This window comes from Loxodonta africana, chromosome 3, assembly GCF_030014295.1.
Source record: "Loxodonta africana isolate mLoxAfr1 chromosome 3, mLoxAfr1.hap2, whole genome shotgun sequence".
NCBI lineage: Eukaryota > Metazoa > Chordata > Mammalia > Proboscidea > Elephantidae > Loxodonta > Loxodonta africana.
In genome coordinates, this window is record NC_087344.1 from 67,442,283 (window position 1) to 67,469,194 (window position 26,912).

At 57.8% G+C, this 26,912-nt stretch overlaps 1 protein-coding gene across 1 annotated transcript in view; it reads right to left on the bottom strand.

The window, feature by feature from the left end:
* Positions 1-1,183: 1,183 nt before the first annotated feature.
* Positions 1,184-26,912, bottom strand: part of ADGRB2 (adhesion G protein-coupled receptor B2) — a 31,482-nt gene continuing 5,753 nt past the window's right edge. Inside the window, exons 2-28 of the mRNA XM_064281629.1 lie at positions 20,036-20,119; positions 19,596-19,760; positions 18,171-18,335; positions 17,410-17,574; positions 17,159-17,326; positions 16,983-17,084; positions 16,755-16,861; positions 15,711-15,905; positions 15,425-15,493; positions 15,239-15,347; positions 14,567-14,894; positions 14,099-14,204; positions 13,873-13,916; positions 13,481-13,607; positions 12,920-13,023; positions 12,722-12,824; positions 11,855-12,005; positions 11,679-11,748; positions 11,162-11,228; positions 10,914-10,999; positions 8,191-8,362; positions 7,714-7,809; positions 7,307-7,346; positions 6,045-6,661; positions 3,156-3,191; positions 2,723-2,818; positions 1,184-1,925 (exon numbers count right to left, since the gene is read on the bottom strand). Of these exons, the coding sequence (XP_064137699.1) occupies positions 1,737-1,925; positions 2,723-2,818; positions 3,156-3,191; positions 6,045-6,661; positions 7,307-7,346; positions 7,714-7,809; positions 8,191-8,362; positions 10,914-10,999; positions 11,162-11,228; positions 11,679-11,748; positions 11,855-12,005; positions 12,722-12,824; positions 12,920-13,023; positions 13,481-13,607; positions 13,873-13,916; positions 14,099-14,204; positions 14,567-14,894; positions 15,239-15,347; positions 15,425-15,493; positions 15,711-15,905; positions 16,755-16,861; positions 16,983-17,084; positions 17,159-17,326; positions 17,410-17,574; positions 18,171-18,335; positions 19,596-19,760; positions 20,036-20,119 (3,761 nt within the window). The 3' untranslated portion in view covers positions 1,184-1,736. The remainder of the gene's footprint in view (positions 1,926-2,722; positions 2,819-3,155; positions 3,192-6,044; positions 6,662-7,306; positions 7,347-7,713; positions 7,810-8,190; positions 8,363-10,913; positions 11,000-11,161; positions 11,229-11,678; positions 11,749-11,854; positions 12,006-12,721; positions 12,825-12,919; positions 13,024-13,480; positions 13,608-13,872; positions 13,917-14,098; positions 14,205-14,566; positions 14,895-15,238; positions 15,348-15,424; positions 15,494-15,710; positions 15,906-16,754; positions 16,862-16,982; positions 17,085-17,158; positions 17,327-17,409; positions 17,575-18,170; positions 18,336-19,595; positions 19,761-20,035; positions 20,120-26,912) is intronic.

Consider the following 26,912-nt stretch of genomic DNA (forward strand, 5'->3'; position numbering starts at 1 on the left):
GTCACTTACAAGCTGTGGGAGTTAGGAAAAATCACGTTCCCTCTCTGTACCTCAATTTCCTCATCTATAGAATGTCAGAGTCACAATACCTACCTTTAAGAATCAAAGGAGGTGGTGCCTGAGTGAGCACTTTGTACAATAGGTGCTGTGGCTGCCCCAGGAGAGGGAAGAGGAAGGAGAACCCAAAGAGCTGAGGGCCTGGGAAACCCTGGGGCCAAGACCACAGTGCTGAGAGAGCTCTGTCAGCTCCCATAGCCAGCAGAATTCAGGTGAGACTGAGAGGAAGCCTGGGTCCTCAGGAGCTGTATCCCTTATCACTCTTCTGGCCCCTCAAGATCCACTGGCACCTTCCCCCACCCCCCGACATGTCCGCCACCCCTCAACCCCCCAACCCCGACTGTCAGCTCTCCAAGGGCCTGGGTCTGTGGCCCAGAGTCCCTGGGGAGGGCCCAGGGATGCCCATCCTGCCAAGTGGTCAGGCCGGCAGCTGCATCTGTGGCCCCTGCCAACTATGCCCCTGCTTAGCTGCTGCCTGACCACAGAAGAGCCACAGTGCACAATGCAGTATGTTTCAGCATGCTGATCCTATGGCCCCTCTTCCTAGGGGCCCAAGAACTAAGCAACGGTCCATTTACTCAGGGGTATAAAAAATACAACCAGCAGTGAGTCTCCCATCTCTGCCTTCTGGCATCAAGCCAGCCAGGCTCCCCAACTGGAGCTGGTCTACCCCATGCCCACCCTGCCACGCAGGCCCTGAGCCCTGGCCCAGCAGCCGTGAAGGCAAAGTTCCAGGAAGCTGAGCTTCAACTTCCTGTCCTAACAGGAAGAGGGTGAGAAAGAGGAAAGAGGGTGGGCCCCAGCATCCAACAAGCCTGGGCTTCATATCCCAGCTCTCCCTCTGACTGTGGCCTTGGGCAAGGCACTTCCCCTCTCTGGCCTCACTTTCCCATCCACAGACTGGACGACCTAAAACCTTCCAGCCAGGTTGTTGGGAGGAGTAGGGGCCATGTGTGTGAAGCTCCTAGCACAAGAGGCCAGGCGCCAAGTAATAACAGCTAAAATGTAGAAAGCTTATTTGGTGCCAGTCCAGTAAACTCTGCCTTGGTTCCAGACCAGGCAGTCAGGCTCCTGGACCCCAGTGAACAGCCACCATGATCATCACAGCCACTAGGGAAGGCCAGGTGCAAGGGGCCCTATCCCACCTTCCCAATCTGCTCACCCCAGACCAAGACCCAGACAGGGGAAGGGACTTGCCTACGGACACCCAAGGAGTCAAGCAAAGGTGGGGTCAGCCCAGGCCTCCCCCTCCCAGTCAGGGCTCACCCCATCACACAATCTGATGAGATCAAGTGAGGTGAGCCAGGGAGATGGAGGGCAAGGCAGGGGTCCCAGGGATGGCCTTCACCTGGGGGAAGCAAATAGCGCAGCAGCAAAATCCACAGAGTGAAGTTTATTCCCAACAAAGGTCCCCTCCCCCCTCCCCAGCCCGGGAAGGGACAAACAGGCTGGGGCGAAGATGGGACTCTAGTGGCTGAGGGACATCCAAGAAACAGGGTGGGACCCTGGCCCCCAGGCTATGCCATATGTCGCACCCCCAGCCCAGCTGAGTCCACTCTGCCTCCCTGCCCAGCCGTCGGGAGAGGGGAGGGGGCGCTGGCTCCTGGGTTGTTCCAAAGTGGAGTGTGAAAATAGAGAGATATATATATTTATACGCAGTGGGCAGTCCGGCGTGGCACTCACACCTCTGTCTGGAAGTCGCCCTCTGGTGGCTCCGTGGGCTCCCAGGCTGCTGCCCGGTGTAGGGCCAGCCGCTCTCGGGGCTTGGAGGGCAGCGAGCCTAGTGTCATAGATTTGAAGGTGCTCCAGCTCTGATGTCGCCGCTGTTGGGACAGTCCAGGACGCTCCCCTGGGCTGGGCTTCTCCTGCTGGTGGGTGGGAAGGGCCCATGGAGATGGGCCAACACCCTCTTACCCACTGCACAGAGAACAAGCTGAGGAGGCCCAAAGAGGGCCAGGGATGCCTAAAGTTACAAAGTCCCTGCATAGTACAAACGGTTAAGCACTCAACTACTGGTCAAAAGGTTGATGGTTCAAACCCACCCAGAGGTGCCTCAAAAGACAGGCCTGGCAATCTGCCTCCAAAAGGTCACAGCCTTAAAAATTCTATAGAGCAGTTCTACTCTTCACACACGAGGTCACCAGGAGTTGGAATCAACTGATGGCAACTAACAACAACAGAGCAAGCAGACGCCAAGGAAGGGTTTGAATCCAGATCCACCAGGCTGCAGAGTTGGAGCTCCTGACCCTGTGCCCAACTGTGCCCTGGGACCACGGCTCCCATCTGCCTGCCCTCCCCCAAGATCCTGGTGGAGCCCCATTAATGCCCACTGTCTGTGGCCTTTCCTACCCCTTGAAGCCCAAGAACTGAGCTCATGCTGTGGGGGAAGCCCTGGCGGAAACAGGATGAGGTTGGCTAGGCCAGGGAGGAGAGCCAGGAGGGAATGAGACCCTGGGAGCCCACCTCACCCCTCAGCCCAGGGACTTACACTGAACACACTCTGCTCAGCCACCTCATCCAAGGACACAGTCCACCGCTTCCCCCTCTACGACAGGGGCCACCTGTCAGAGCCCAACCTAAGGGGCCAGTGGCTGAGCCCAGGCCTTGTGTACCAGATCAAGCCCTGAGCTTCATGGCAGGGGCAGCCCCAGGGAGGAGCCCTCACCTTGGCTGTAGACTGGCTACGGTAGCGATCGAACGTGTGGAACTTCTGGTTGAGCTCGTGGTAGAGTTCCGAGTGCCGTTTCCGGGTGTGCATCACCTTCTAGGAACCACAAGGTGTCAGAGGAGGTGCCTGCCCTACCCCCCAACACTGTGACCCCCACCCAGGACAAAGGACAAAGCATCCTGGGCTCTCCGCTGCTGGCCTGCCTGCTGCTGACCCCTCTGGGACAACACGTGGCTCTCCTTCCACCCCAGAGCCATGGGCTGGGGCAGGGACAGAATGTTGGGAAGATCCCACAGAAAATACAGGCTTGGGATCTTGGGGTCAGGCTCTGCAATGGGGCTTGGGCCCTTTTTGGGAGTGGCAGTCCAACCCTCCAGGAACAGACACCACAGACAGATGCCCCTTCTGAACACACACCATCGGTGCTTACCTCGAAGTCCAGGTCTGAGTACCGTAACTTCTTTCGCTGGGAAGGAGCAACAAGGAGGCAGGGAAGGAGGAGAGAGCTTTTCACCCCATGAAGGGGCTGTAAAGCCAGGAAGCCTGGCATCCCAGGGTTTGCCCACTGCTCCTTTCCCCCCAGCCCAGACCCAGAGCTGACAGTCTATAAGGCAGAACCCTTGTCATTGTGGGCACAGGGAGGTGAGGTGCTGAGGCACTGGCCCTACCCCTGGGCTCAGCTCAGACCCCAGGCCCACATCCTCTCCTGCCATTGCAATGCACACATGCCAGACGCTGCAGGCAGATACAGAGAGCACCACATAGACAGACACACAGAGAGACATGGCTGTACGCACACACAGGCCAAATGTCACTGTGCAGACTACCACTGTGGCAGGGACATGGATTCCCACTTGGGATCTGGAGCAGAAGCTCGTTCCTCTGTGAACTGGATTCTATCTCTGTCCTCCCCATCCTCCCATTCTCTCTGCCAGCTACAGGCTCCCCTCTCCGTGGAACCTTCCACTTCTGCAAACACAGGGACCTGGGTTTTCCGAAACCTTCCTTTGATTCCACCTTGTCCCTTTTCTTACCAAACCAGGCCCTGCCTCCCTGGCCTCCCACTCCCTAATGCCTCCCCTGGCCCTTACTCATCTAAAACCATCTTCATGGCCCCAACAACCTACACAGTGTCCATGCTGCTCAAGAAAGAGGCCTTAGAGTTCTAGAATGTTGGCACTGACTCATGAGGCCAAGGCTCACTTTCCCATGCTACAGATCAGGAAACTGAGGCCCAGGGAGGGGAAGGGGCTTGCCCCAAATCCCTCAGTGGGAAAAGTAGGACCACAGTCTGGACCTCCCCAATCCCGGGCCCCAGTGAACATGCTCACCATCACTGGCATCCAAGACACCACACACTGGGCTTTTCTCCCACCTCCTTGCCCGTGCTTTCTCCGTGGCCCACCTGGCTTCTCTGACACCAGGCCCTTGCGCTCTGCCCCTCACTGCTTGCATGTGCATCCTCCCCACTTCCAGAAGTACCAGGACACCTTCTGCCCTCCAATGCCCCACAGGCACTGAAGACACAGCTTGTGCCCAACTAAATAAACCTATAATTTCCCAGCCCCAAACCTGCTCCTTCGCCTCCACCCCATCGCCAATGCACACAACAGAATTCTGGACGCTGTCTGGGACCCTCAGAACGCTGCCACATACTGCTACCTCCCACCGAGGAGCTAACACAGGCCCCTCCTCACGGCCCCACTGCAGGCAGGTGGCCACAGAACAAAACCTGCCGACGCTGAGCGCACCCCTCCCCAGTGCCGGTTCCGAGTTTTCAGTCTTTGTTACGCCTTCCTGTTTTTGCCATCTGCAGCAGGAGCAGGCACCAAATGTTCAAGATACACTTTAGGGAAAAACTAAACTCGCAAACGCTCTATCTGCAAACTTATATATTTTTTTTTTATGCAGAGGATGGGAGCAGGCTTCTGAGGATGAACCTGAGCAGCCAGCCATGTCTGAGCCACGACTCCAGCCCCCTTCCTTATCCACATCCCCCTTGTCCTTCTGATTAGAGCTCTAGGGCAGCTGAGAGCAGGTCACTATCGCTTGCTTGACCCCAGTGTCAGCCCAGGGCTGAGCACTCTGCCGGCAGCAGGCCTTAGGAGGCCAGAAGGAAGGGAAGTGTCCACAGAGAACACACAGAGGGGGACAGAGAGCCGTACAGTTTCTCAGGAAAAGATGGTCTATTACCACTGGCCTATGGGCAGTACTGGAGCCCTGGTGGCTCAGTGGTTAAGAGCCAGGCTGGTAACCAAAAGGTCGGCAGTTCAAATCCACCAGCTGCGCCTTGAAAACCCCATGGGGGAGTTCTACTCTGTCCTATAGGGTCACTACGAGTTGGTATCGATGCGACAGCAACAGGTTATGGGCAGTATCACAGGCTGATTGCAGGGATGACAAGAGCAGAAATTTCCAATTATCCAGCATTTCCTACCTGCTCCACACAGAGCCAAATGCTTCACCTCACTCAACTTATCAACCTCTACAAAGGGGCTACTATGTTATCCTCTTTACAAATGAAGAAACTGAGGCTCAGAGAGATTAAGTAATATGCTAAAGATGTCACTGGTGCCCAGCAGATCCCAGGTTTGAACTCAGATCTGTGTGACACGGGGACTCAGGCTCTTAATCCCCATTGTGTGGCTTCCCTGACAATACATACCTTGCCTGAGCCACAGTCTTTTTAAAGGAGGACCCATTCTAACCTGTTACCCCAAAATAGGCACCAAAGCATGAGTGAGTTCCAAGCCCACTTGAGGAATTCAGAGAAGCTGAGCTAGGCTTGGCGCTGCCAAGGCACCTTAGAAGATAGTCCTGGAAATCTGCTTTCGAAAGGTCTGAAAAAAGTAACTAACCCATTGCGCTCAAGTCAATTCCGACTTACGGTGACCCCATGTGTTACAGAGTAGAACTGCTCCACAGGGTTTTCTTGGCTGTAATCTTTATGGAGACAAGACCCCGAGCATTTCTTCCATGGGGCTGCTGGGTGAGTTCCAACTGCCAATCTTTAGGTTAGTAGTTGAGTACCAACTGTGTGTACCATCAGAGCCTTGAAAACCCCATGGAGCAGTTCTCCTCTGCACACTTGGGGTCGCCATGAGTTAGAACTGACCTGATGACAACTAACAACAAGAACAAGCCATGAGCACTGAGGGAGAAATGTGCACTGTCCACACACCTGGTGACTTTGGACAAAATTGCTGCTCTGGGGAGGCTCCCCATTGTCCCTTCCCAGCTGCAGTCTGTGACTTAGACACAGTCCCAGGTACACAGGGGTAGGCCTCCTGCCCCGACCCATGGCCCTACCGCCCCTCACCTCCAGGGAGCCCAGCTTCATGGTGGAACCAGGCACGGTGCGGGGCATGGTCCGGCTGCGCTCCCCAGGCTCGGGCACTTGGCGGGCGCTGGGTGTCGGTGGTGGTTGAAAGGTCATCCCATAGGGGTTCTGCAGAGACCCATAGGAAGGGCCCAGGCCCAGGCCTGAGTGGTCCACGGACAGGAAGCTGGTGTAGCCTTCGGTGTGGGCCAGCGCCTTGGCAGCCCTCCGAGGGGTGCCCTCAGGCCGGGCCCGTGGGGTCTCCTCCCCAGCTCCACCCCCACTGCCAGGCTGCAGGCTCAAAGTCCGCCGGGGCAGCACCATGTAGTCCCCCTCGGGGCCCGGCTCAGCCGGCCGCAGCCATGTGAGGTCCAGCTGTCGCAGGCCGCCCTCCCCACACATGTACACGGGGTTGGTCTCCTGCGGGGGTGGCGGTTCTCCCAGCCCTGGTGAGGCTGCCATGGGCACCAGGATGTTCCCAGGGAGTGGTGAGAAGCTCAGGCCTCCCTCAGGGCCCATGAGGCAGGACTTGGGCTCCTCGTCTTCATCCAGGGACAGGCGGGACAGTGTGCCCGTGATGGTGGACGGGTTGCAAGTGTTCACCTCCTTGAACAGAACTGAGGACAGGAGTAGAAGGGAGGGGTGAGTCCTGGAAAGGAGAAGACCCCAGATGCCCTTGCCTGGCTAGGTGGGTTCCAGGCCCCCGAGCTTGGACAGGGGAGGAAGCTGAGTCCTGGGGAGATGGTTGGGTGCTGGCACTCTCAGGGTAGCTGGTCCTCTCTCCCACACCAGACGGGTTAAGAACATGACAAGAAACCGAGCCAAGGCCCAGCTCCCACAGTACTCTGTGCAAGTCCTGACCTCTGACCCCACAGCTCCAAGGGTGTCAAAAGGGCCTTACTACCCTCCCCACTTCAGCTTCTCTCTAAGAGACAGAACTGCAAAGATATCCCCTGAGAATCATGGAAATAAGATAATGCAACAGCCCTTTGTGCCAAGCACCGTGCTAAATACCTGATGAGCCCTAATTCATTTAAGCCTCCCACCCACTCTGGGAGAATGGTATTCTCGCCTTTACAGATGTGTTAAAGGAGGCTCAGAGAGCTTATTTGCTCAAAGTCATACAGTCAACGGGTTTCACAGCTGTCTAACTCAAGGCTGGACTTCGGGCAGGCTCCCTACAGGCCTCCCAGGATGGGACGTGGGGGCTCCCCTTCTTGTCTACTCCCAGGACCGTTCTTCACTCTGCCCCGTAGACTCACCTGTCTGACAAGCCAGATCCACATCCTTTTCAAAGTCTGACTATAGGCAGAGAGGGAGAGAGCAGGTGGGCAGAGGGAGGATCAATGTACCAGGGTAGGAGGGGTGCTTACTCCTCCCTACCCACCTCTGCTCAGTTGGCCTGCCAGAGGGGCTACACAAGGAATTTGCCCAGCAGAACCCAATGGGGCCCCAGACAGGATCTACTCCAGCCCTGCCTGATAGATAGGGAAACTGAGGCAGAGAGGGGGAAGGACTTGGCCAATGTCACCCACTTGTCAGTGGCTAAGCCTGAATCAAATCCGGTCTCTGTTTCCTCCCTGCTGTGGATGGAGAGGTGAGTGGCCTGGGGCAGGGGAATGGAGGGGCACCCAGAATCTACCTGTGCCTGCCGGGCCTCCTCACTCACCAAGATCTGCAGCTGCCCATTCTTACACGAGTCAGGGGAGTCCTCGCTCTCATCGGCCCGGCACACGCCCATCTGGCATTTGACCACATCCTGGACCTGGGGGCAGAGGGTGCCTGCTGGATCTGAGGCTACCACAGGGGCCCTGCCACGACTGACCGTGCCTCCCACCCCAGGCACCCAGGCGGGTGTGCAAAGGAAGCACAGACAGGAAGGAAGGGGTTGGATCAGAGGTGAGGAGGAATCCCAGGAGATCAGAAGGCCAAGGACAAGGCTGGAGTACAGTTCATGGGGCTTGGGCTTTTCATAGCTTCGGCACCAAGGGCTGCCTGGCTGGGGGCCTGAAGCTGGGCCTCGAGATGCTATCCCTGCTGTAACCCTGCTGGTTCCTCCCTGGGCCTCAATCCTCCCTGTCTGCACAGAGTGTACTGGCATGATGAGGGGATGGGGCAGGCAAGGGGCAGCAAGGCCCAGTCCCACCTCTCTGCGCAGGAAGCAGTGCACAGCAGTGATGACGAAGCCCTGCGCTGAGTTGAAGACAGCGAAGAGGGCCTGGAAGAGGACGGAGCGGCGGTCTGTCATGGCCAGGACGGCGGACATCCAGGTGAGCGCCAGCAGGGGCAGCACCACGCAGGAGCTCCACAGCGAGGCCCTGAGGGGGGACAGCAGCAGAGGGTCCCTCAGGGTGACACTCCAAGGGACAGGGTGGGCTGGGCCTGGGCTTCCACCCAGTTTGGGACCCTCAAATTGACCAAGACTGGCAGAGCCCCAGGGGCCAGGACCTCAGGAATGTCTCCCAGCAGAGAGGGGCTGAGGAACCAGAGAAACAGAACAGAGACAGGGAATGGAGAACTATGGGCCAGAGCCAGGACCAGAAGAGGTGGGAGGGACAGACACACAGACACAGTGAGACTGAGTGGGAGACCAAGGCAGCATCAAGGACAGAGGTGGAGAAAGTAGAAGGAGACAGCAGGAGAGAAGAGGAGGCAGACAGATGCGGGTGCCAAGAGTTTCGGCCCGATTTGCACAGAATCACCTGGGGAGCTTTTCAGAAATGCATAGGTCTGGGCTGCCTCCCCAGAGGGTCTGATTCAGAGGCTGGGAGAGGAGAAGAGGATGAGGGACGGAGAGATACGACAGACAGAGTGAAAAGGCATGAGCCAGGCAGAGACACGCAGACTGAAATGTTACACAGGCAGAGCACGTAGAGGACGTAACAGGGCACAAATCTCTGGGCGGAAGGTGGGGCCGGGGCCAGGCCAGAGACGCAGAGGCTCTTCCCCCTCAGCTCCCCAGAGAAGAGGTACCAGGGCCCCCCCCAACGGGCTGCTCAGAGGACCTGGGCAGAGAGAACACAGCTGGGGCTGCAGGCAAACAGAGGTCAGGGCCAAACCCAAACATCCAGCCTCTTGCTAGGGGAGGACAGGGAAAAAAGGCAAATGGGCCCTCGCATGGAGGCACCAGCCCCTCCACCTCCCCCTGCTACAGCTCACGAGAGCACAGTGGGGGCAGCCTTCCCCTACTGGACCAGGTGCCATCCCCAGCCCACTCTGCCTCATGAACACCCCCAGGTCCCTAATGGGCACAGCAGGCGAGTCAGGCAGGTGCAGGTCCAGACAGAGCAGAAGGTGGCCCTGTTCTGCAGAGGTGGCCAGGGGAGGTCAAGGCAGGGAGCCAGGCAGGGGGCCAAGACTTGCCCTAGGACGAGCTGTTCAGCCTGGCAGGGGGTGACATAGTGGTCTCTGCAGACCCTGGAGGCAGAGCCAAGACCACCAGAAGGCTAATGACAGTAATAAGAGCTACCATTGATTAACCACCAATTCTTGGCCCGGCCCTACACTGCACACTTTACATATATTATTTCACATCGTGATCAAAACAACTCAAAGAGAAAGCCATGGGGATTATTATCCCAATTCACAGATGAGGAAACTGGAGTTTGCCCAGCTGGGCAGACAGCAGAGCTGGGACACAAACTGAGCCTGGCTGACTCCAAAGCCCAAGCCCTTAACTGCAAATTCAGACAGACTGGGTCATAGAGGCAAGTGCCAGTCCAAGTAAGAGGGAGCATTCTACCATGCAGAGCTTCCCCTCCATGGTGCCAGCCGCCTCCAGAGGCAGTGAGCTCCCTGACCCTGGAGGTGTGTGAGAGTAAGCAGACCCCCCAGGCCAGGGTGGCTCAGTCAGATTTCTGACTCTGGGTGGGAGGCTGAGCCTCAGGCCCTTGTGGATCCGTTCTCCTCTTGTAGGGCTGAGACGTTAAGATTCTAGGCTGCCAGGGGGTCGCAGTGAAATCATTCTGTACCTCCCTGGCTGTCTCCGATTAATAGTGAGATTCAATGGCTCTGAAACGCTAAGTCTCAGATTCTGTGACAGATGATAAGACTCGATGATTCACTCTTTTTAACGTTCTTCGCTTCTGATTGTCTTATTCTAAGATTCTATCATTCTAATTCTAAAGTTCTATGGCTCAACAATTCAAGGGCCTAAGATTCTATGAGCCTCTGTGGGATGAGGGTGTGAGGAGGAAGAGCTGAGGCTGTGCCTGGATAGAGCATAAGCCAGGGGTGGAGGCGGGGGTAGGGGTGGGCACAGGAACCCCACGTCCCAGGAGACAGACATTCACTCCCCGTTGCCCCTGGCCACCAGATGCCAAGCCCTTGAGAGTGTGTGGCAGTTGGCGAGGTGGGGCCAAGTTTTCTTGGCACTGGGCTGATATCCCACCTCCCCCCACCGCGGGCACTGCCCCCCATTCCTTTGCCCACCCCCACCCCCACCGCCCCCCAGGGGGCACAACTAACATGGCATTCCTGGCCGAGGCTGAGCTGAGCAGGGGGCTGGGGACCGCTCCACACGCTGAGCAGGGGAGGAGCAGGCTGGCCCAGGGGCACCGCTCCGACCTCGGGGGTGTGGCACAGACACGGGAGAAGGGGAAACACATGGGAAGCCGGGAGGGTACAGGGGCAGAATGCACCCGAGTCGGGGGGGAGGGGGAGGGCAGATGAGAGAGAGAGAGCCGAGTTAGGGTGGGTGAGGGGCTGCAGCTGAGCGTTCCAGGTGCCCACCTGGCCTGCGCCCTTGGGGCACCAAGGTCGGGGAGCCCCAGTCCATCGGCCTCCTCAAGCCCTGAGTCTCTGAGAGAACCCACAGCCCTCCCTCCCTGCACCGTTGCCCCCAAGGCCAAGTTGCAGCACCCTCCTTACCCGGCCCTCTGCTTCTTGGACTTGTCTGAGATGCCATCCCGAGCCATGAGCTTGTTGAAGACGATGATTCCGATGAGCATGTTCACCTGGTGTCCCGTGGGGGGTGGGTGGGGGAAGACAGGATCACCAGATGCCCTCCTGACAAGGGGACCCCCAGGTGGGATCTGGGGTGTCAAGGAGGAGGTGGAGGGAGAGACAGGCTGACCCCCGGGGCCACACCCTCCCAGGACACTGACAGGGACACATACCAGGACAATGACAGCTGCAGGGCCAACAAAGGCGTAGAGCAGGCCACCCTCCAGGGAGAGCCAGCAGCTGGGGTGGAGGGAGGGGAAGGGGTGTCAGACACTCAGCAGGCTCCCTCCTCATCCTTAAATACCACCCCAGCTGCACATCCCTCAGTCCCCCCAGGCTGCAACGATCCATTTCTGATGGGGACCAAGCCCCAGACAGGGTTAGAGTGAGCCACTGGTCCTTGCTGAGCCTCAGTTTCCCCTCCAACAAAGGCCAAGAATATCAGACCTAGCCCCTGGGGCCACCATGGGGACAAAACAAGGCTGTTCCCTGAGCTAGGTTGTTCTTAGAGATGATCCAATCCTATTGCATCCTTTTACAGTCAGGGAAACTGAGGCTCAGAGTTGGGAGGGTTTTGCCCAAAGTCTCCCAGCAGGCAGGGGCCAGGATTTCAGCTTGAGAAGGCCCAATTCCCTGAGCGGGTCCCGCTGACCCCCATCGCCTACCACGGGAGGCCCATGGCCCACGTACTAGCTGGATGTACCATATCCTTTGGTGCGGGTAAAGCCAACAGACACGGCCACCACCAGGGCAGGCAGACCTGGGGAAGCGGGGGGAACCAGAGCGAGATGGTCCTCTCATCCCCCCAGGTCCCAGCCCAGCATCCCCCACGCCCAGTGGCAGGGCCCAGCACTAGCCCTGCTCACCCCAGCCCAGGCAGAGAAAGCGCTTGCGAACGAGACGGGTACGCATTCGGCCAATGACAGCCAGGTAGGACTGCCAAGCCTCGGTGAGCACCCAGCAAAAGGAGGAGAGGAAGAAGAAGTGCAGGAAGGCAGCCGTCATGGTGCACACACCCTGCAGGGAGAAGGGAAGAGAGGGTGTGGTCCTGAGCAGCCGCCAGGGCAGGAGGCGCCAGCCTTCCCACACCCGCTGCTGGGCGCTGTCATGGCCGCCCACCCAAGCCCTGCCCCCCAAAGAGCCCTGCCAGGTGGCCCCGCCTTCCTGCACCCACACACAGCACGACACAGGCCTGGTGACACGCACACAGCACTCGGCATCCGGGGAGGCGGGCAGGCAGGCTGCCTACGCGCAGACGGGGCTTGCAGGGAGGGGGACAGACAGGAGTGCTTCCACGTCACGGCCAGGCGGGCCCCACGCCTGGCACTCACGGTGCTGGCACTGTGCAGAGAAGGCCAAGGGGGCAGAGGGAACAGCCAACACAGGCCATCCACATGCAGGTGGCAAAGGAGGCCTCGTGCAGGTTCCCACGTGTCTCAGACACAAGGAGGCCCAGGCTCTGCAAATACCATCCACCCAACAGACACGCACACAGGCGCTCGGCACACGTCCGCGTTCACAGATGTACACAAACAGTCATCCCTCGAGTACACACACACCCTCTCCAACACCCTCACGTATGCTCACACACTTCACACACACCCCCTTGCCCCGAGACACGGCTCGGGTGTACACAAACATCCATCACTAAGTACCTACAACAAACACATGCACTGTGACCTACCAACACTCTCCATTCGCACCCTCTGGCACCCCTGGGAACCTGCACCTGCCTTGCTCAGCACCCGGGACTGGCCCACGAGGATCAGGATGTTGGATGCCAGGATGGACAGGCAAAAGTTCAGCAAGATGATAGAGCGTTCAGATTTTATGAACCTGGAGGGTACAGTGGGCACAGACAGGGAGCTGGCTGCCCAGGCAACCTGGTGTGGCTGCCCTCCTCCTGCCCACCCACCCAGCACCAGGCCTACCTCCAGAAGGCAGCATAGATGGCGAGCAGGGTGAGGAGTGCCATGCAGGACACGGCACAGCCAATCACGAGGGGCACCGAGGGGGAGCCCGCCAGCTCCAGTGTCTGGGGAAGGTGGGCAGACATTCAGATGGATTGCTGGGAAGGGGTGCCTGCCACTCTCCCCACACCCTGTCTAGTGGAGACTGGCAACTACACCTTCCTCATGCCCCCACGCAGAAGGGCACTCACCATTGTGTTCACATGGACACAGAGCAGACCCAGTCCTACATGTGGACGCATTTACATGCAGCCACCACACTCTTCCATACACAGTCAGATTTGCACATTTGCAATATGTGTACACTTGCACAAGCTCACCCACTGTCCACACACTTCCAGGCACATAGCATCATCTGTGGGCACCGTCACAGGTACACAGAATTCCCTGTGAAATCATACAAGTGCACCTGCACAGATGCACATTCAGGAACACACAAATGCCTGCCAAGACGCTCACAGATGGTGGCTGGCAGCGGGGGCCTCCTCCCCTGCCCCACCCCAGGTATCCCCTTCCACTCACCAGGTCTTTGGGTGGCTGGGCCAGCACAGCAAAGGTGGACAGGTGCTGGCACTGGCAGCGGGTGTGGGCTGCCTGGGTCTCCAGGGTCTGGCAGTTCTCTGTGTCCCAGTCCCCCGAGCTGGCATCTCTTGGGTGGAGGGACAGGTAGAGTGAGCCCCCAGGCCAGCTCTGTGGCCCTACCCCCAGCAGTGACCACTGCCCAGGGGCAGATGAAACCCAGAACAAGGCCACATCCAAGAACTAGGCAGGTGGGAGTCCCAGGATGTGCCCTCGGCCCCTTATGCCAAAGATGACACCAAGGAACCCTCTGGCCTGCCCGGCAGGAGGCCCCTTTCTGGCTGGAGGGGTTCTAGGGCCTCACCCTTCCTACCCAGAGCCCCCGCCCAACTCACACTCTGGAGTAGTCCCAGCTGGCACAATGGGGATCCGTGGTGCCCTGGGGAGAAGATGAGTGTGGGGTAGGGGCTCCCCACTTCTGACCCCCACCCATCGTGCAAGGCAGGCCCAGACAGGTTAGAAGTTCAGCTTGCCACTGGTGGAAAACCACCTCCCCATCAGACAGGCCTTTGAATGCTGGTGCTGGGGTGTGCCCGGGGTCCCAACCTGGGCCTCACTCACGTTGATGATGTAGGAGAGCTCCACTGTGATGAGGGGCTCAGCTGGGGGCTGCGTGGGGGGCCGCACGGTCACTGTCATCACCCGAGACGTGACGGCCAGCGGGGGCCTGGGGGCAGGTACTGAGGTCAGCTCCTGCCAGCAGGGTCCCAGTCCCAGTCAGGAACCCTGAAGACGCTCTGGATGGGGGGCATGGCCAAGGCCCACGGAAGACCCAGAGCTCAGTGGAACCCAGGACTTCAGGTGAGGTCCAGAGCTCAGCCCACCCCTCCCCCAGATCCCACCAAAGGCCCGGGAGCTACATGGATGTCTTGAAGAAGCACCTTTGTCCAGAGCCAGGCGAGGGGTCCCTGAGGGTATAGGAGACTGCAGACACATCTCTCTGTGGCCAGCACAGGCTCCTTCCTCCTTGCTCTCACCTGGGCCTCGCTGGACCTACTGCACCCCCACCACCCATTCCCCGTGACTCACCTGGGGGGTGGCAGGATGAGGCCGAGGGTGCGGTAGAGCACAGCACCGATCACAAAGTAGGAGGACTCATCAGGGTCTGCTGGGAGGAGGCGCTGGTGGGAGTAGCCTGGACCCGTGGGCATGGTGCCGGGGCCCCTCCCCTGGCTGGGGCTGCCAGTGGCCCCAGGGGCAGCCAGCTTCCCGGGGGAGGAGAGGCTGAGCACCTCCTTGGGCAGGAAGAGGCGGTCCTCTGAGTGCCGCACCCAGTCCTTCATGCCCCGGCGGCCCCGCATGGGGAATGTGATGTCACTGGACACAGCCGAGATGGGCTCTCGCTGAATGCTGATCACTACAGCGGCAGGGAGGGTAGGCAGCGGTGGCAGGGAAGGACAGAGACAAGGAGCCAGACACAGGGAAAGAGACAGGTGTGGGGACAGACACCAGGGAAGGTTGATGTAAACAGAGAGGCAGGTACAGACAGAAGGTGAGGGATGGGAGGCATACACAAAGACACAGCACAGAGATGGAGGAGAGGAAGAAACACAGAAAGATACAAACAGAGGTTAAAGGTGGAGCCACAGGGCCCAGAGAAAGAGAGAGGAAAATGGGAAAACACCTCAAACCATCTCTCCCTCCCGACAGCCTGGGCTCCCACCTTGTGCAACCCGCATAGCCCACCCTACCCCTTTGTACCCAGGTTGTCTGTGACAATCAGAGAGCTCTGGAAGGCCTTGAGGGCATCGCCCACCAGGTGAATGAAGTCTTCCACCACACGGAGCAGGTGCACAGAGCCAGGGGACACCTGGGGACAGAGAGTGTGTAAAGGTCCGAGGTGGGGGTGGGTCACAGGGGGAGAGGCCTGGAAGCCCAGCCCCTCACCTGCTGGGCATCATCCCACTTGTCCTTGTTCTCCGCGTCCACCATGAAGCTTACCACCTGGAAGAAGCGCTGGGAAAGAGCAGTGAGTGTAAGGGGGCCCTGGACCTGGGGGGCGGGGCCTTCCCCATGACTGTCACACGGGCCACTCCCAGAAGACTCTGCCATGGGCCTTTACATCCCCCTCAGGCTGGGCCTTCTCTCTGCTCAGGCCCCCTTCCTCCCAGCGGGGCGGGCTGGGCCTTCTCCCTGCTCAGGCTTCCTTCCTCCCAGCGGGGCGGGGTGGTACCTGTACATCATCAGCCGAGGGTACGTAAGTGGCCCTCTTGAAGGTGTCGGTGACGTTCCTCAAAATGTCCACAGAGAAGAGCAGGTCCCCGCTGTAGTAGGTGCGCCGGGCCAGCAGCTCCTGCAGGCTGCGCACCACTTGCGACATCCCCTCACCTGCCAGCATGCGCTGCCCCTTGGCCAGGTGCTCCCGTAGCTGCAGCAACAGGGGGAGGTGCAGTCACCAGGAGTGTCAGGAGCTGGAACAGACCCTGGCCCACCCGACTCCATCCCACCCACTGCCTGCATCTAAAAAAACCCAGTACTGTGGAGTCCATTCCCACCCACTGCCTGCATTTAGGTGAAAGGAAATAGGGAAAGGGGCACAGAGGGACGCTCAAAGGCGCTCACAGGGAGACTGAGTCCAAGAAAGAGACCCATATAGAGAGAGAATCCCAGAAGCTACTTTAAAAAAGACTGAAATAGAAACACCAAGAGAAAAAAGATGCTTAGATGTATACATCAAAGATGCCAAGCACTGTATGGGAACTGGGTACCTCCCCATCCCAGAGGGTTCATGCACACAAACACACACACACACATTCACACACAATCACTTACGAACACATGCTCCAAATGCAAATACTCAATTATAGTCAGACAAATGGGTACATTTTGTACAGGTCACATTCGCTGACATCACTCCTGCCCCAGCCCTGGGTTGGACACTGGGGACACAAATAAATTCAACTTTGTCCCTCCCTTCGAACAGCTCACAGTATAGTGACGACTCAAGCACCTAGATGAGCACTCATAACACCTAAGGACTGAGAAGTTTGGGGGCCTGTAGCAGCATGGAGGTGGGCACCAGGGATAAGGAAAGGCACCTGAGGTTTGAGCCTCAAGGTATGAGTAGGAGTTTGCCAGACAAGGAGAGGCATAGCCAGACCAAAGTGCGCACTGTGTATGCCAAGGCATGTGGGCATGAGAGAGACTCAAGTTCCCTCCACCCCTCGCATAGTCCAGGAGAGACCCTGTGTAGCCCCGCCCAGCAGGACACACTCACTGACAAGTACAGGTAGCGGTACTCGTGCGAAATGCAGCGGGCAAAGCTGGGCAGCCCCCAGTATGCCACGCCCTGGGCACTGAGGAGACAGCGGCGGCTGGCAGACCCTGCAGGGGGAGAGAACAGAGGGCTGGGTGTGGGACCGAGCTCTCACCTACCTCCCTCCATACTCAGGTTGGAGGCCCGCAGAGGCTGGGGGCCCAGAGGGGAGAGCTGCCCAGCCCTCACCTGAGGCATTGGGGGGACATTTGTTGTAAATGATCTCGCCAGCAGCTGCCTTCTTCCACGTCATCAGCATCACGTACTCATCCCGGCACATCTCATGGAAGGCTGTGGGGGCAGAGGGTTGGGCTCAGCGGGGCCCACATGCTTTCCCCCACCCCCAGGGTCTTGCTGAGCAGTACCTGGACACCTCTTCTCACTGCAGGGCTTCACCTCCTCGCCAGTGCCCTCACAAGGGTAGCCCTGTGTACCTGTGGCTTGACACATGCGGAAGCGGCGCTGCCAGCCTGTGTCACATGTCTTGGAGCATAGGCTCCAGGCATTCCACGGCCCCCACTTGCCATCAGCAGCTGTGGGAGGAGGGGGGTGTGAGCGGCCTCAGGTGCCCCCGGGGTTAGGGCTGCCACCTACTACCCCTGTGCTGAGCACTCACCCGGGCACTCAAGGTTGCTGCACTCGCGGGTGTCTGTGAGGGCACCCGTACACGTGGCCCAGGCTGGGCCTGCCACACTGCACTTCCGGCTGCGCTGCTGGGTCCCATTGGCACAGGATGTGGAGCACGGGCCCCAGGGACCCCATTCTAGCCACTGGCCTTCCACTGTATGGGGAGACAAAAGCAGGGGTGGCCGTTGAGCAGGGGTGTAAGGACTGGGAGGTGGAACACTGCAGGGGGACATCAGTCTGCTGGGCATTAAGGCTTGAGTCAGGCCAACCCCATGAAGGGGGGTGGATGAAGGGAGGCTGAACTGAGCAGGTGGTGCCTGGGCCTCATCCTGCCTGCCTGTCACCAGCTCCAGGAAGAGGGGACACCTCTCCACTCATCACTGAGCCACGCAATTTTATCTCCTGACTAGTGAAATGGGCTGCAGGGGCACCCTCTGATCTCTGCCCATACTTAAGCCCAGCTTTAGGATCCCTCACAGCCCAGCTGGCCATCAGCACCAAAGTGCTATGACCAGCAAGGGTAGCCTAGGGCTTAGAAGATGGGGTGCTGGATAGGGTCACAATGCACCACCCCCAAGTCTGGGCCAGGGGTCACCTCCCACTCTGGCGGGTATACTTCTCCAGTCTCCCCATGCTTGGTGAAAGCTCCAGGGATCCCCAGGGGCATTGGACCTGACTGCCTCCCCTGGGTTGCCCGACCCCCCACCCGGCTGGGCAGCGCTCGCCTGGAAGCCCACGGGCGCTACTGACCCGGGCAGGCAGCCATACTGCAGAGCTTAGTCTGCAGCTCGGGACCCTCGCAGGCCTTGCCGCCGTGCTGGGGGGGCACGCAGGTCCGCATCCGGCTCCGGGACCCCCGCCCGCAGCTGCGGGAGCACAGGCTCCAGGACCCCCACTCCTCCCACACGCCGTGCACTGCAAGGAAGCACGTGGCCAGTGGCTGGGCTGCACCTCGGCCCTGCCCACTGCCAGAGCCTGCCCATCCACCCCACCAATCAGGAGCTTAGCAGCTCTGCGACTGCTCCTCATTGGCTCTGCCCTGAGTTCTGTTGCCAGGGCGATTTCTCATGGCCCCAGGACTCCACCCTTTGTAGGGGGGCAGGGAAGGCACAGGTTTCTAGTCTCAACTCACAAGGGACAGCCCCCACGGACACGCCAACAGAGAAACTGGTACAGCTTGGGAGGGGAGCCAGGGGTCCCCCTCTCCTGAGCGCACAGGAAAGGCCCCAAGATCCATCCAGTCCCCATTCCACCATCCAGCCCCACAACCTGAATCCAGCATGGCAGGCCTGAGGCAGGAGAAGTGCCCCTCCCCACCACAAGTGCATGGACACACGAATAGACACAAGCTTCTACATGGACACCAACACAGAGAGCTCTCACCTGGGCACACAGTTTTGCCCCTGCCCCCTACATCCTGCCCCAGCCCTTTGAAAGTGCCTGCCACACCCCCAAGCACCACAACCGCTCCCCAGGTAAGCCCTACTCTAAACCGACCCCTCCCCAGGTAGGCCCTGCTCTAAATAAACCACAGCCAGCAGCCCTGTGGTCTGGCCACCACCCCTCAGGCAGCAGGGGCAGACCGGCTGAAGCTGCCCTGTCCCTTACAGTGAACCACCTGTCCCCAGAAGGCACATGGCACAGGCTCAGCAACTACATGTTAAATTGAGGAAGGCTTAAGGGTCTAGAGGAGGCTCCCAGGGGAGCAGGGTGGGGGGAGCCTAGAGGAGGCAGGGGATGGTCAAGGATGGCTTCATTTAAAAAAAAATAAGGCACTTGTCTTAAGTTTTGAAGGACAGGCTGAATGTTAATAGCCAAGAAGGGGAAGCGAGGAAAGGAGGAGAACAAGCCAACACAAGGAGGCTGGTCAGTGCAGGAGGTGCTGCTGTGACCACAGCACTGGGAACATGGAGGGCAGCAAGGGTAAGATGAGCTCTGAGTCCCAGGACTCCGGCATCAGGGGAGCGGTGTGTCCAGAACCGAGCCAACTAGAGTGGACCCTGGTCTGATGCATCTGCATCCCATGCCTAGCTCGGGGCCAGGCATGGCATGGGCGTCAGTCAAGACTGATGAATAAAAGGAGGCAGCCAACCATCTCTGGCAGATTAGCCTGCCTGAGTCCCAGGCAGGACCTAGCCCTGCAGGCTGAGCGGGTGGGGAGGGGGACGGGCATACCTGGGCAGGTAGCTGAATTGTTGCAGGGCCGGGTCTCCCGCAGGGGCCCGCTGCACAGGGTCCCATAGGGGGAGGACACACAGGAGCGGGTCCGCACCTGCACACCCTGCCCACATGTCAGGGAACACACGCTCCATGGGGACCACTCCTCAGCCGCCGGGTCACCTACGAGAGAGGGACAGCGTCGGCGGCAGGAGGCACCTCCCAGGCACTCAGCCTCATGGCGGGGGAGGGGAGCAGCATTTGAGGGACCCTCCTACCCTGACCCCAAGTGACAGGCTCCTCAGAAGGCAACCCAGCCCTGCCCACAGGCCTCATGTGGCAAAGAGACGTGACTGAGCTCCAGGACACAGACAGACGGGCACACGCCAAGCACACATGCCACCAGACGCCACACAGTCGGGCCCCCACCGCAGAGGAAGGGAGGTGGCCCGAGTTACCTGTCTGCGCCATGTATAGCCCAGGCTCATCTGCAGACCTTGGCCACTGGGTTTTCACCTTCGGTTCCTCTTCCGGCTCCTCACCTGGAACACGGAGGTGATGGCAGGGGCTCAGCAAAGGTCAGCACTGCCCTGCCAGAGTGGCGCAGAGAGGGTAGCCCTGCCTGCTCTTAGCCTGGGGGTCTGGAACTGACTGCAGGTGAGGCTGAGAAAGCAGCACATTCAGTCCCCTGCCCCCGCTGCCATCATTTTATAGAGGAGGAAACAGGCTCAGGACTCGCCCAAGCTTCATAACCATCTTTACTTCCTCTTGCCTCAACCAGACCCAGGCGAGAGTACAGGAGAGTGGCCGCTCACATCAATGAGCTCTGGGTGAGATTCTGTGCCTAGTCCTTTCCATACATTATCACCTTTAGTGCTTTCACTGGGAAGTAGGCTCCATCATCTCTGTTTATCATGCCAGAGAGGGGAAGTGACTTATCCAAGACCACACAACTCAGACAGCCAAAGTCTGAAGCTCACACTCTTTCCCCCTTGTAGGGCTGACTCCTAGGGCTGGCAGGACAGCCCAGGTGGGTAGCAGGGACCACCCCCAAGCCTGCTTCTGCACCATGGTTCGTGCCAAGCCAGGTGCTAGGTTCTAGGCCCGGATTCTGCTCCCTAAGCAGCACTGGACTGTGGCCTGGAGGCACAGGTCAGAATGCCACTGTCCTGAGACCCAAGGGCCTGCATCCAGCAGACCCTCCTCCCAGCTGCTCCTGGGGCCAGGAGAGCAGCAGGTGCTTCCAGAGGCAGCGGCTGCCTGGGACTGGCCTCATCAGGCTCTTGTCCGCCCTTATTTATGTGTCTGGTCTAGGCCTTGGAAGTGCCTCCAACACTGGAGGAGGGGCTGGGAGCTCTGTATCTCCAAAGCCTGCCCCTCCTGCACAGACATGAGCTCATCCCAGGCCCTCCCCCATGCACTAAGGGAGGGGAGGCATGAGTGCACATGAACGCTACTGGGCAGGTGGGATTGGAACAGCACCTGGGGACAGAGCTTAGCCCATGCTGTCCCAGACTAGAGGGTACTCTTCCCCCGCCCCCAGGGCCTCTCCTATTTCTGAACGCCAAGTGAGCACTGTGAACAGGCACTGCGCATTTGAAGGGTTCCAAGAGTCCCTGGGTGGTGCAAACAGTTAAGCACTCAACTACTTGCTGAAAGTGGTGGTTTGAACCCACCCAAAGGTGCTCAGAGGACAGGCCTAGCAGTCTGCTTCCGGAGCAGTTCTACTTCGCACACAGGGCTGCCACAAGTCGGAATCAACTCGATGGCAACTAATGACAACAATCAAGAGAGCGGTACTCCTTCTGCCCCTTCTGCCCAGTCCCAAGTATGTGTCTGAGAGAAAGCTATTCCTGACAAGCCATGAGGAGGGCCATGCTGGGCAGACCCGCTGCTCAGAGGGACCAGTCCAGCTTCCAGTCCCATCCACTTCAGTGCCATTCCCTTCACTTCAGCTACCCCATGCCAGGGCCCACTCCACATCCCTGAACTTCTCCATCCATCATTAGACCTGTACCCCAGGACAAGCTGGGGGTCAGGCAATCCTGGTTTCTAGCTGGGGCTTGGCCACTGACCAGGGCCAAGGTGCGAGCCTGGGCCAGTCCCTTCACCTCTGGGACCCCGCTTTCTCCTCTGCGGAACTATAACCACAGCTCTCCCACCACCCCGAGGGCTGATGCAAGGCCTCCCTGCCATGAGGCTGTGAAGCACTCAGCACTGTGCTGGGCACGTGGAGAGCTCAGAAGGCAGTAACTATCCGGTTTATTTTTGTCATCTCCCCTCCCCTCCCAACCTCCAACCTCCTGCCCCCTCACACGCCAGCCTTCAGCCCCCCAGGCCTCCTCCCTTTGTGCAGCATCTGTGATCCCGCCTGGCTTTGCTTCAGGCCCTGCCTCAGTTGGGACCACAGAGAATGTGTCAGTGCCATGCCTGCCAGCTCTTGAGTCCCCTCACCCAGCCCTCCACCACACCCGCTCAGCTAGTCCCCAGACCTGGAGCCTTGTGACAAGCCGCCTTCTCCACGCCCACCCCCAGGCTGCTAAAGAAATCCACAGCTGTGCCAACTGGCACCACAACTGATTCAGGGGCTCCGTGTCCACTGGGTCCCCAGAGCTTCTCAGCAGCCCTGCTTGGTTCCCTTCCTTCACCTCTCCCCTCCAGCTCACCTCCCCCCACTTCTCGGCAACAGCCTCCTTCACAGAGAAACCAGAAGTTATGACTTCTTGCCCTGCCCCTCCAACTTCCAATGTTTCTGTAGCATACCAGCCTCTCTTGCCAGCCCCTTTTCCCCACAAAGGGCAGCCACTCAGCCTGCTCCTGCACCCTCCTCCTACCTTCCCAGGGGGCTCCATCCATTGTCCCCTGTCTCACCAGCGTTCCATTAGCATTCCCTTCTCCTGGGAGCCCATAAATGACCTAGGCCTCCTCCATGCTAGGGGAGCCCTCCTTCAACCTTCATCCTCCTCTGGCCATTGTCCCCAGCTTCTCGTCACCATCAATGAGTGGTCCATGAGCTGGCACTCCAGTTTCTCACCTGCCACTCACTTCCTGGCTCAAATGTCACCTCCCCTGTTAATCCACTGCAGTCTGGCATCTGCCCACATCTCTGGCTGAAACTGTTCTTGACAAAGTCATCAGCATCCTGCTTGTTGCTAAATCCTGTGGACACTTTGCAGGCCTGGTCTCACTTGACCCGTCAACAGCATTTGGCCCTGTTGACTACTCCCTCCTTGATATCCTTCCTTCCCTGACTCTTCTGATTTCCTCCTACCTCTCTGGCTACTCTGTCATAGTGTCCTAGGTTGGTCTACCTTCCTCCTGCTTTCCCCATCAGACATCCATACTCAGACCTGTTCTCACTGTACAACTACCCCCAAGGCTTAGTTAGCCCCTCCAAACCACTGCTCCTGGGTCATCATCCCCAGTCCCCACCTCTCCCACACTCCATTCCTGTATATCCTCCTGCCTCTAGAACAGTTCTCCTGAAGGGCCCTCAAGCTCAACATAATAGGTTCATCATCTTCTCTTCCCCACTTGCTACCTCCTTGTTCCCCACCTTCTTTGCCTAGAAAACTCCTACTTGTGCTTCAAAACCTACTTCAAATGCCCTCTCTTCTGTAAAGCTTTCCCTACTCCCTGGACAGAGTTGGTTACCCTCTCTTCTACATGCCCTTTCATCTGTCTGAACCCCGACTCCTGTGAGTATTTTGAGGGGAAGGCTGTGTGTGAGTCATCTCCCTGGCCCCAGTGAACGGCAGCACAGAACCCAGCCCAAAGATACATCAACAACACCAATGAACACACCGCTCCTGGCTTCCCCGTCCCCCACGGGGTCACTGGAACAGTCATTTGTAATCTTCACTCCCCTTGTGAGAATATCTAATCTGCCCACCAGCACCAGCATCACAAATTAGATGAGCCAGCGCTCACCACAGGTACTGCGAAGACAGGCTCAAAGACAGGACTCTGAAGCCTCCACCTAGACCACCCCAAGTCTGATACCCATTTATTAATAAACACTCAGGAGACACTTCCACCTGTTGCAGGTCCAGCTGAGTCCTCTCATCCAGCTCTTGTTTCAGCATCTTGTCCATCACCTGTCTCTGGCAACCCCCTCCTGCCCATCCACTGGCTCATCAAAAAAGGAAATGTAGGAGACCAGCCTGACCTGCTCGTCACGGACTCACATTGGTACCTGTGGCCCGTGTTCTCTGTCAACCACACATCAACCATTGGCCGGCCCACTATTTAGCCAAGGGTGGTGTTGGTGGTCTCCAGAATCTACCATATTTGAAAATCAGAGCATGTCCCCAAATCCAGCTCTTGAGCACCTTTCCCATCTCCTGGGGTGGCTTTGAAGCCCCTGGACTGTGCTAGAGAAGGGAAAGAATATGCCCAAAGCCACCAGCTGGGGCCTAGGGTGACCAGCCTTCCCTTCCATACTCTGCCCACCCCGCTCAACAGAGAGGCCAGCAATTGATTCTCCTCCACTCAGCAATGCAAAGGCCATTCTCCCTCAAAGTGGGGAGAAGACAGAGAAGACCACAGGTGTCATATACTGAATTAGACATTTATTCAGCATGAGCCACATACAGGCCCCAACCAGTTCTGGGTCCGGAACAGGGGGAGCCAGAGAGGAAGCAGAGCCAGGCAGGGTCCAGGAGGACATGGAGGGGTCCAGGAAGAGGAGCAGATGCCCCTAGCCACCCCCCAAATGTCTGTCCAGTGAGCTCAGCTGGGTGCTCACTGTCCTGCAACCAATCGGCTTTCCCAGTATATAGATGATGCCTGTTGCCCAGGACACACTTCCCCCGCTCAGCCACTTCTTAAAGGTAACATTTAGTAAACAACTCCTACGTGCCAGTCACAGTGCACTCTACAACATCTCCTTGAAGCCTCGTTAGGACTGGTTTCCCCCATTTTACTAATCAGGGGTGAGACAAGGGAGAGAGGCTGCAGTGGGATTTGAACCCAGGCCTGCACTAGCTCTGACCAAATACAGCTCAACTTGGGCCTCCTTGGAGAAGCCTTCCCTAATTCCCATGGGCACGGAGTCACTACCCTCCCTCCAAAGCCCCTGGTACTTGTTTTATTATCCTGTCTTCACACCATTTTCTAACTGTTCCTTTGCACGTCTGACCCCCTCTCCACCAGGATGGGAGTCTGATTTTCCTCTGTAGCCTCCAAAATGATCCTCTGGGAGTCCAGCTCCGGCCATATGACTCCCCTGCTGAGGAACCTTCAGTGGCTCCCACTGCTACAGCCTACAGTGTAAACCTCTCAGAGCCTGGTATTTGGGCCCACATGCTGCAGGCCCTGTGACCTGTCCAGCCCTGTTTTCCTTTCCTACCATGCAACCAAGCATACCGCAAGGCGAGGTGGGTCAGTGGGAAGGGTACAGATTTTGGAGACAGGCAGATGTGGGTTTGATTTTCAGTTGTCTTGCTGTGTGCCCTTGGGCAAGTCACCTCATCTCTCTGAGCTTCAGATTCATCAACTGAAAATAAGGACGACACTTCCTATCACATAGGTTCACTATGAGGATTAAATTAGACAAGAGGTATGGACTGCCTGGAGCACGACAAGCTCTTAATGAAAATGAGTTGTCACCCCCTTTTTTTAAATCCCTTGAACAGGCAAATGTTTTCTTTCCTCTACACATCTGCTAATGCTTATTCTCTCTCCCTTGGAATGCTCTTCCTCCATCTCAATACCCAAATCTTCTACATGCCAAATGCTACCTCCTCCAGGAAGCCTTCATAGGTTGACCACACAGAGGTCTAGGCATGCTGGCCCCTTCTTCATGGCCTATGCCCCAGGCTTCCTCTTGCTGTGCCTGGGAGTATCCTGGGCTCATCTGTCTTGTGAACCCTGAGGGAGGGTCTCAATCTTCCTTGCCCCTCTCACAGGCAAGGCCTAGCCCTGGGGAGCCAGGGACAGGACAGGCACTCAGAAACATGGGCCAGCTATCCCTGGGGGTTCCTCTGCACTAATCACACAGACGTTACCTTGTCTCACCCCTGAAACCAGTGGGCAGGGGGCACAGGCTCTCTGCCACTTGAGCAGGACTGCTGACACCTGCTACTCTCTGTCCCACAGACCCTGCACTCCAAACTTTACAGTCCAGCCCCTCAGCCTCATTTGTCATAAGCATGTTAAAAATAACCACAATAATCATCAGTTCCATAAGGAGAGAGCATTGCCATTTACAAAGTCCTATCCCCAGGGCTCTCTGCACCCTCCCTGATGCCAGACCTGGAGCCCTGAACGGCACCAAGTGATCCCTTTGAGATTTAGCTCTGTCCCACCCTCCACGGCTCCCCACATGAATCCCGAGGGCTCAGGCATGGAAGAAGGGAGTTGGCCTTTGAAAATTCCAGGCTCTACCCTTGCAGCTCAATGTAGCCCCCTGTGAGACCTATGAAGGAGCCCTGGCGGCGAAGTGGTTAAAGCAGTTGGCTGCTAACTGAGAGGTAGGTGGTTCGAACCCATCAGCTGCTCTGTGGGAGAAAGATGTGGCAGTCTGCTTCTGTAAAGATTTACAGCCCTAGAAACCCTATGGGGCAGTTCTACTCTCTCCTTCAGGGTCACTACGAGTCGAAATTGACTCAACGGCTATGGTTTTATGAGACCAGACACCCAGACAGAAGGTCAGTTCCCCTTCCAATGACTCTTCCTCCCCAAGCCCTGCTGCTGGCCTGTCCACCCAGCCTCACATGAGAGCTCGCTGAGTCTCTGCCACCTCCCCCATGCGGCCAGGAGCTCCTAGAGAGCAGGGACCACATCTGACTCATTCTGCCTCCCCCACGATGCCCAGCTTCTTGCTGCCTTAATTAAAGCCCTTGACCAACAGAACAAGGTGCTGGGGCCTTGGGGCAGCAGTCAAGGCTGGCCCATGTCCTTAGCCCCACCTGCCACCACTGAGGCTATGGTCCAGCAGCTCCGTCTACTTATAGCTCCCTACATTCAGCATGTTTCACACCTTCACGCCTTTGCACAGGCTGTTTCCTCTACCTCAAAAGCCCTTCTCCATCTTGTCTGCCTCACGCAGGGTTTCCCAAAGCGTGGGGTGGGAGAGGCCTTGGGATGGCTCACAGATGCGCCATTAAATAACGCGGGATCATGGATTGAGGAAGTTAGCCCCTTTCCAGATCTCTTTTAATTTATCAAGGTGACTATTTGCCAATTTGCCTGGGATAGTCTGGTTTATGCCTGCTGCCCTGAAGTAATTAATAGTACCTATCTCAGTCACCCTTATAATCTCAAGAGTATCCCTGTTTAGATGATGTTATCCGATCACCTTACTTTTAATCCTTCCTAGTGCATGAAAGATAA